The 10015-nt window shown below is 36.3% G+C and overlaps 1 protein-coding gene across 1 annotated transcript; it reads left to right on the top strand.

The window, feature by feature from the left end:
• Positions 1–449: 449 nt before the first annotated feature.
• Positions 450–2335, top strand: LOC114277353 (uncharacterized protein At4g19900). Its single transcript, XM_028219246.2, has one exon. The coding sequence runs from the start codon at positions 749–751 to the stop codon at positions 2096–2098; it is 1350 nt and encodes a 449-aa protein (XP_028075047.2). The 5' UTR covers positions 450–748; the 3' UTR covers positions 2099–2335.
• The last annotated feature ends 7680 nt before the right edge of the window (positions 2336–10015 follow it).

Raw genomic sequence — 10015 nt, forward strand, 5'->3', positions numbered from 1 at the left:
AAATATCTAAAAGATTTATCAATTTTACATAAATTTATTTTTAGTGGGTAGAAATAATTTTTAAAAATTTAAAAATATTTGTTTGACATTTATTTTTGTCAAATTAGTTTATATTTTATCACATTGACGATTTTACTCTCGAAAAATCTAATGATATCTTCAATTGTCCTTATTTGGAACAAAATTCAAATTCAGGGTCAAATGTATCACAATTGAAAAGTTAGGGACCAAATTGACACAAGCCCTAAACTGTAGGGACTATTAGTGTAATTCACCCATTAAAAATTTAGATAATTTTATTATTATATAAGAAAATAGTTATAAATTTTATTTTTTTATTAATTCTATTAAATTAAAAATTCTAATAAAAGATAATTTATATTTTAAACAAATCTCAAAAGATATATTTATAATTTATCCTAAAATTTTTCCATTAAAAACTATTTTTCATCAAAATAGACATCTTCTTTCTCTATATACTCCTACTTTTCTCTCTAAAAATGTTCAAAAAAAGCGGTTCTCTTCTCTGATAGCAACTTTCTTTTTATATATTTTGGGAATCCAATACCAACTTCAAAAAAGTCCAAAATCCCCACTTTTTTGATTTCATTTGCCGCTTCCGCCATTGCTATGCTCTGCAACCTCCTCCTCCTCCCTCCTCTTTCTAGAGAGAGAAACACCACAATAATGAAACTACCAACCACAAACCAAAAACACCCCCACTAGATTTCACTACAACTAAACATTCATGAACACCACCAACAACAAAAACAACCACCACCTTCTTCACTCTCTCTCTCTTCACCACAGTTTGCAGAAAAGCAAGAGATCTGTGCTTGCACTTCTCTCTCTTCTTCTTCTTTTCCTCTTAGCTTACAATGTTGCCACTGTATTCTCCTTTCAAGTCCCTTTTCTGCCCAGAATCCCGCCGGAATCCGCCAGTTTTTCCCCGGAAAATGTCTCTGGAAAATCAGCGAAATGGCGGTCTTCTTCGACTAAGCTCTCTTCTACTGTGATGTATGCTGTCAAGGAAGAAAACCCACCATCTATCCCGAAGAACCACTTGCCGATTTTACAGAAACCGCACGATTTGGTGGTTCTTCGAAACGATTCTGTGGTGTTTTCGCCGAAAAGGATGCGAAGATTCAAACTGGTGCTGAAGATTCTGCGTTCGGAGGTTCGGGCAAAGCTGTTTTCGACGAGAGTGAAAGATTTTTTGGATTCGAATTCATGTAAGTTACGGTTTTTCATGACTTGGATTTCGTCATTGGATTCATTTGGAGACAGAGAATTGTTAACAATACAGAGTCTGTTTAAGTTTCACCCAAATGCTTGTTTGATAATCGTATCGAATTCGATGGATTCAAGAAGAGGAATGCAAGTTTTAAGACCCTTTTTGGATAAGAATTTTCGTGTCATTGCTGTTTCACCTGATTTTAATTATTTGTTCAAGAACACAGTGGCTGAAACTTGGTTTAATCGGTTAAAAAAAGGCAACGTTGACCCCGGTGATGTTTCGCTAGGCCAAAACCTCTCAAACTTGCTTAGACTCGCTCTGTTATATAAATATGGAGGTATTTATATAGACACTGATGTTCTAATTCTAAAGAGTTTCGCGAAATTAAGTAATTCGATCGGTGCACAAACGATTGATGTTAAAACGGGTAATTGGAGTCGATTGAACAATGCTGTGATGATATTTGATAAAGGACATCCATTACTGTACAAGTTTATTGAAGAATTTGCGCGAACTTTCAATGGAAACAAGTGGGGTTACAATGGGCCTTACTTAGTTTCAAGGGTTGTTTCGCGGGTTGAAGGAAAACCCGGGTTTGATTTCCATGTTTTGAATCCAATAGCGTTTTATCCAGTTGATTGGAGTAGAATTAGTGGTTTGTTTCGGGGTCCAAGGAACAAGGCTCATTCGAAATGGTTTGGTGATAAGCTCAATCGCATTCGAAGCCAAAGCTACACGGTGCATCTTTGGAATAGGCAGAGTAGAAAGCTTGCAATCGAGGAAGGAAGCATCATCGGTCATATAATGTCCGACTGTTGTGTTTTCTGCAATTCTTCGGCGTCAAATGTTGTAAGTACATAATAATAAGGGTGATAAATTATTCATCTTCCATGTTGAAGACTTGTGTATGTGGTTATGGACTAACTCAGTCCATTCCACCAATTTACTCACTATTCACGAACAAAAATGCAGGGAAAAGAAAATCTATTGTCCTCTCAATGGTTGTAATTAAGATTTTCATCTCTTCGAAGTTGTTCCGACTTGTATCTTTTGCAAGATCTGAATGAAATGGCAAATAGATGAATAGATTATTCAACATCTTCTTTGTTTGCCGGTCTTTTATGGGATAAGATAATTTTGGTTCTTTAAACTATTGAACCCATTGTTCAAAGTCAGTGTTGAATTATATGAAATTATGAGCAGTAGGTTTAGGAACACAAAAACTAAACACAGAACTTGGCACAAAGATTACATTGATGGATTCAATTTTCTTAAAGTGAGATATGAAGTTGTTTTTCAAACTTAGGATTAGGACAAGGTACTTAGCCTTTGGTCTTATCTTTGCAATTACATCACTTGTGCATGTTTTTCTTGTTCACATATCTTTGCAATTTATTCATGCTAATGGCATAAGTAATTGCTTTCTTGATGTGATGTGTGTTGAAAGTTCAAAACAAATTATGTCCCTTTCTTCATCTCATTTGCAAGCTTTATTGAAAATGTGTATTTCGAGAACAATCAAGTCATTGAGAACTAGCCCATTAATGTAGTTGCTTGTGAACTAGTGACATATCTTTTTGGGAAAAGACTCAATTTTACCCTTTTGATTTATGCTTATATTTGATCAAAGAATTTGATGGGTTTTGGGAAGTCAAGGCATTCAAATTTGATGATTGAACTACGTTTAGTTTGAGTTCAATTAGTTGAACATGAACAATTTGCTGAATCTCAGGAGCATGATCATCTTTAGTATGGATTGATGTAGCAAGGCTTTTCTCTGTTCCTTTCATAGACAAATTTCATGTGTTCAAGCTGTAACACAATGAAATAAGCACAAAAGGGGGAAAAGAATAATAATTATTGGATAGAGACATCCCACCTTGGTCAATTGCTTCTTGCTTTTTTTATTCTCTTTTATTCTGTTTTCTTATGACATTTCGTGTTAGTTTCTGCTGAATGCTGATTAAAACGGGGGTGGCTAGTATTCAAATGACTTCTTTTTATTTATTTTTCTTTATTTATGTTTTTATAACATTTTCAATTGTTTTTTCTGATTCAAATGTTTTAACAATTCAACTTCTTGGAATAGTGACTACTCCAAACGACTAGCGATGATATGTTTGCAAGCTCAGATGTGAATGCAACAAAAATAGAGCACAAAGATAGGTGTAGAAGTTCTTAATTTCTACCATTTTTTTTTTTGAGTTTTGTGAATTTAGGCTCATCCGGCATTTGAAACTTCTAGGCTTGCCCGGAACCGACTCTATTTGACCGCCATCCTTGAGATATTTCTTCACACCAATTTTTGCCAAAAAAAAAAAAAAAAAAATTCATTCAAGGGCGTTCATTGTTGGAGATAAAATTATACAGTCAAAAATATCATAATATATGGGATATGTTTGACACTATAATCTTATTTCCGACATTCATCGTATATAAATGGGTATTGTTAAGGTGTCTTTTGGACATGTGTTAACAACTTTTAAAATGGTTGTACATTTTTTAAATTTTTATTTGATTTTTTCAACCAAAAAAAAAAAAACTATGGCTCTGTTTGGTGGAGCTCTGGAATGTTAGTTCCAGAGCTTGATTTGTGCATAGTGTTTGTTTAGGATTTTCAAAAATTAATTCCACACTCATTTTTGAAAACGCGGTTGAAGGCGGGAGAATTTGTGCTAACTGGTTGTCCTATCGGTCATTCGGCCGGTTGACCGAAATAGTGTATTTTTTTTTGTTGGCAATTGACACATGTTAATTTTTATATATTCAATAAAAGATATTTTCTGAATTTTTAAAAAAAAAATTATGAGCTTTAATAGAATTTTGAGTAGTGTTTTCGGTTACGAGTTGTAAGTTTTTATATCAAATATCATATGTCACATCAATAATTCTCCACTCAATTCAAAAAAAATTTCAAAATTCATTCACCAAATAAATTTTTCACACTGAAATTATAATTCCAAAACTTATAAACTCAAATACAAGTCAATTTTCAATCATATTTAAAAAATTTTACCGAACGTAACCTATATCTTTTTAAACTATTGCCAAATAGTGATTTGAGAAATTTTATCTAACCAGTAGACAGACGTGGTGTACCGGATCTCTCACACACACTAGTTACACATATGTGTGAAAGAGAGTTGATAGTATACTGGCTAAACAAAATACTACCTCTTTCCATGGATTTAGGGTTGGTTTGTGAAGTGGGTTTGCTTTTTGGCTTTTTGGCTTTTTTGGCTATTTTAGCCTGGGTTAAAAAGCTTAGTTTGGGAAGGGCTTTTTGACTTTTTGGCTTTTTTAGCTTTTTTTGTGAGAGAAGAGTGTAATGATTATGGGTTGGATGTAATGTTTTGTTTTTTGTGGCTAAAATAGTCTATTTTGTCTTTTGTAGCTAAAATAGCCAAAAAAGCCCAAAACCTATGTTGCCAAACAGAGGCTTAATGGTGTTGACTACACTAAAGTCTTGGTTGGTGATAAGGTGAGTAATTGTCTATGGGTAACATGGACTTATTCTCTAGATCATATATGCCATGTGCTCCATGGTCCATGATGGACCTCTACAATGTTTTTTCTTATGTCTTTGCGTTATTCTTCTGTTATTTCTGCTAGGTGAGTTCGGTACCTTATGCCTACTTGAAAATAAAATAAGGGGCAGATAATCCTCTGTTCTCTTTATCATATGATCAGAACTAGAAAAATCAATCGTGTGGTGAGGGGAATTTGGGACATGAGAAGAATAGTTTTTGGACAGAAGATCATGTCTCCAAAGGGAGATTGGTAAAAAAATCCTAATTAACAGAAATAAATTACAAGTATTTATAGCAATTTTAAATTTTAATCAAAAAGTTAAACAGTCATTATAAGTTACTATATTATTTTTTTATTTTTTTATATATTTTCATAAAAAAATCAAAAAAATTACTAAAATAATATACCTCACACAAGGGGGGTGTAGTCATTTTCGAGTTTTATGGTGAGCTGGCCTTTGTCTCTATATCTTCTTGTTTTCTAGTGCATGTGGCTTTTAATGGGCTTTTGCTTTTGGCATTTTCTTTTTCACTATAGCCTACCCTTTTGGAGAAATTTCCCAGAGTTTTCGTGTATGTTTTGACAAAACATGCCTACTTACATTTGAGCATGGAGATGACCAACTCTGCTTGGTTTGGTTGAATTTTGCACCTTATAAGTTGTAGGTTTATTATTTGGAAGTTTGTATCAAATTGTTTGGTACAACTTCTACTTATAGTTTATTAGACAGAAATAATTTAAATAAATCGAAAAAAAAATTAATTTCTAAAAATTAGATATAAAGTGCTTTTGACTTCTCCTTTTAGATTATCAGTTTTTAATTTATAATAAATTGTACCAAATAATATATATGTCCCAAACAAAGTTTAGCGAAACAATGACAAATAACCAATATTGTTGATATTGCAGAAATTTATGAAGCACGCAAACACATTTACACTACTTGTTTTAGACAATATTTTTTTGCATTTTTTTGGGGGTTAAATTTGATATGACAAAAAATAAAAGTTAACCGAAAGGTGCATCGGTCTAAATTTTTTGGTTTATTGCAATGAAATCTATAGTGGCCTACAACTTATAGTAGAAAAAAAACCCTAATTAATACATTTCAGAAACATGTAGGGGAGAGAGCAGAATAAAACTGAAATCTTATTACTATTGGTGAATGTCAAATATTTTGAACTCAATCTTTACATGTTTTCAATGTAGATGAAATCTTAAAAGAGCAAACGTACTGATTAACTGTGGACATGTAATGTGTAATGTTAAGGATGACTCATTATATGAGATTCATATTAAAATGGGCTTGGGAAGGATAAGATGTACACAACTTTCTCTTAATTTTTAGAAAGACTATTTTCTGACTCAAACTCGAGTCACAAAAACTCTTCAAAAATGAGAGCGAGTATGAAACAAAATCTAACTTGGGTGTAACAGCAGTATTTTTTTTACCTTTAGCATTTTCTGCACTAGATGTTCTACATCTCCAAGCTCCAATTGACCGACCTTCCGTTGTCTCTCATTCTGAAATAGCATTCCAGTCTGCTCTAAACATTTTCCCTTTGTTTCTGGAACACAATTGTAAGCAAAATCAACTGCACACAAGCTGAAATTGCTGGAAAAAAAAATAAAAATAAAAAAGAAACTGTAATTGCCCGAGAAATAGAAGAACCGTTATTCACCGTGGCAGGCAGCAATGCCACAATGAGATTTGTGGCAGTACCAATGCCGCAAAGAGATTTATGGCAGTGCCACGTGCCGCAGCGAATAATTTTGGGAGAAAGCGATGAGGCTACTACCGACCCTACACTACTGCCCGAGAGGGGAGGGATTGGGCTTGTACAGTGACACTAACTGGACCATCCTGCAGTAAAGATAAGAGCAAGGCCTAGACCACACAAAACAGGTAGTCATTCCAATTGTGCTCTTATGAAGCACTGGTTTTCTACTCACTAGAGAAATATAGCCGCCACCACCACTAACCTAAAGGTAGAGTTTGGCTAACTAAAATGGAATTATTATTTTATCAAAATATCCATTTCTATGTTTGGTTGATTAATAAAATAATAAAAAAGACATTCCACATGAAAATATCATTCATTATAAGAGAATAACTATTCTGTAAGAGAGCCTGACGAATGATTAATAATCACTCTATTTCATTTCAGTGAATCAAAAAAAACATAACGGGTTAGAGCAACTCCTATGATAATATCAAAATGACTTTGTCAAAGTTAATCTTTGACTTGTCACAGTTCAACAAAGTAAATTTTTTATTATACTACTCCAACAAGTTTCGCACTACCATTATTTAATTAATTTTTGCATTCTCTATTCTAATAAATCGAATCCTTTCTATCCCATTGACTTAAATGAATATCAAGTTTTTGATTTTTTGATGTCTAGATATCTTATTGTTTGATGATGAAGATGGATAAATTATAATTTTTGGGAAAATTTATTTTTTGTAATCAGGGAAATTCTAGTGGTGAAAGTTAAAATGGCTTTTTTTAAATTATTTTTTTGGCTTACTACGGTGCAAAAATATCATTTTTAGGCTATACCATTCCAATGTTTCACATCTATTTTGGCACAACTAATTCTTATATTAAATTTTCGCTACTGAATCTACTTTTTAAAAAATCTTTTGTGATCATGATGATGTGGTAAAAATGGTTTTGCTAAACTTCAAGTTAAATTTAGTACAAGATATTTTTGTCATTTTTTTAGTGAGGCATTTGACACATTATTGGAGCACGATTTTTGACATGTCTAGCCAAAAAATACCTTTTGGCAAACTTAATACATTTGGGGTGTGTGGTAACCTTTACGTTTTCAGTTTATATTTATAAAAATTTTATAAATTGATTTTTCTTTATTTTTTATTTATTTTTAAAAAAACATAAACTACAAACGCGTTTGGTAATTGACAAAATGTTTAAAAATATTTAAAAATATAAAAAAGAGTGAGAAATGGCAAGTGGTAGCAAGAGGCGACGGAAGACGGTAGTGGAAAGTGGTGACGGTGGGTGGTGGTGGGTGGGTGGTGGTGGTGGTGGGTGGGTGGGTGACGGTGGCAGGTGGTGGGTGGTAGCGAGTGGGTAGTGGTGGTGGTGGTGGTGGCAGGTAGTGGGTGGTGGATGGCAGGTGGTAGTGGGTGGTGGTGGATGGCAGGTGGTGGTGGGTGGTGGTGGTGGTGGCGTGCGGTGGGTGGGTAACGGTGGCGGGTGGTCGGTGGTAACGAGTGGGTGGTGGTGGTGGTGGGTGGCGATGGCAAGTGGGTGGCGGGTGGGTGGCGGGTGATGGTGGTGGTGGTGGTGGCTGGTGAGTTGGCAGGTGACTGGTGGTGGATGGTGGTGGCAGGTGGGTGGTGAGTGGTGGTGGCAAGTAGGTGGCGGGTGGTGGTGGCAGGTGGATGGCAGGTGGGTGGTAGGTGGTGGTGGTGGTGGTGGCGAGGGGTGGGTGGTGGTGGCGAGTGAGTGGCAGGTGGGTGGTAGCTGGTAGGTGGTGGTTGGTGGTGGTGGTAGGTGGGTGGTGAGTGGTGGTGGCAGGTGGTGATAGGGGGTGGGTGGTGGTGGCAGAAGACGGTAGTGGAAAATAGTGGTGGGTGGTGGCTAGTGTTGGGTAGTAAAAAAAAAAAAAACTCAAAACGAAAACACATTTTTTGTGTTTTCATTTTTTTGCCAAATTTATAAATTGAGACCACTGATTTATAAATCAAAAATTTACCAAACAAGCTTTTATTTGAGTTTTTAAAATTTTTGTAAATATAAACAGAAAACTGAAAACGTAAGTGTTACCAAACAGTACCATTGTAATTGGAGTTGCTCTTTGTTAGCAGTCATCTATTCCTGTTATACTTAGGATTCTTGTATTCCTATACACCTAGGTTTTTTAGCCTATATATACAAGCTTCCCCTATTGATTCATTGAATATATAATACATATTATTTTTCTCTCTCTCTCTACTATCATAACATGGTATCAGAGCTTAGGATTTTTTCCTAGCCTCCTCTTCTTCTTCTTTAAGTTTTTTTGATCTCTTTTGTCTGGCAAATTGATTTCTTTTCACGTTGGTTTTTTTGGGGGTCTCTAAACCTATCATGTTTCACGGATTGGACTACACCATTTTCTTCGTCTCTTCAAGACGAAGCCAACACCATCATAATCATCTTCATCCGCCTCCACAGGTGCCGTCACGCGCCGCTAGAAGATATACATACGCTGTGCCGTTTTATACGTGCCTCTGCCCCTGTCTGGCGCTATTTTGCGCCGCGGACTCACCTACTACCGTGAGCCGTGTGTTTTGACGTCATCGCTGACATCAGCCCTGACTGCCTGTGCGCCACTGCTCTTCTTGCTATCATGCGCCGCGCGCCATTCTACTATCGTGCGCCGCGCGTTTTGACATCAGCCTCCTTGCTGTGATGTTAGTCCTACTACTTGGCTCCCCTAGTTGGTCAAACACCTTTGACCAGCCACTTTGCCACCTTCGGGGCAATGTTTTTGGCATGTTCAAATCATATCCCACCTGTTTTCGGCCTCCTAAATCCGCTGGTGTGCTCTGTTTTGGCAAAATCAGCCTCTACAAAGCACCATCTTCATTTTTTTGGTCCTATTTGCGCATCATGGATCGTACCGACCACATCCACTCTGTTTCTGTTATCCTTGATGGGTCAAATTATGTTAGTTGGACCCAAGCTCTCTCTAGCTTCATCAAAGGGAAGCGCCTTTGGCAGATCATTACTGGTGCTCTTCCGAAACCCAACCAGAAGGAGGATGAGACTGACTCTGCCTTCGATGACCGTCTTAACGAATGAGAAAGTAAGAATTATCAAATTATCACCTGGTTCTGGGCTACCTCCGTTCCCTCCATTCATCTTCAGTTTGGGCGGTTCCAGTATGATACTCAAATTACTTCCCCTGCCAAAGCAATTTGGGATTTCTTGAGGGACCGTTATCAGACCACTAGCCATGCTCATCAATATCAACTGTTGCAGACTCTTCATTACATGCACCAGGCACCCAGTCAGTCTATCAATGAATTCTTATCCCAGATGTCGTCTCTTTGGAACTAGCTAGCTCTTTCTAAGCCTACATGGGCATATTCTGAGGATGCGCAGTTGTTTATTACTTATCGGAATCATCAGCGACTATTACAGTTTCTTATGGCTCTCCATAGCACTTTTGAACCCGTACGTGCTTCATTACTCCATCGTTTGCCCTTGCCCACTTTAGAGCAAGCCA

This window comes from Camellia sinensis, chromosome 9 (genome assembly GCF_055761805.1).
Source record: "Camellia sinensis isolate YWXY chromosome 9, ASM5576180v1, whole genome shotgun sequence".
Lineage (NCBI taxonomy): Eukaryota > Viridiplantae > Streptophyta > Magnoliopsida > Ericales > Theaceae > Camellia > Camellia sinensis.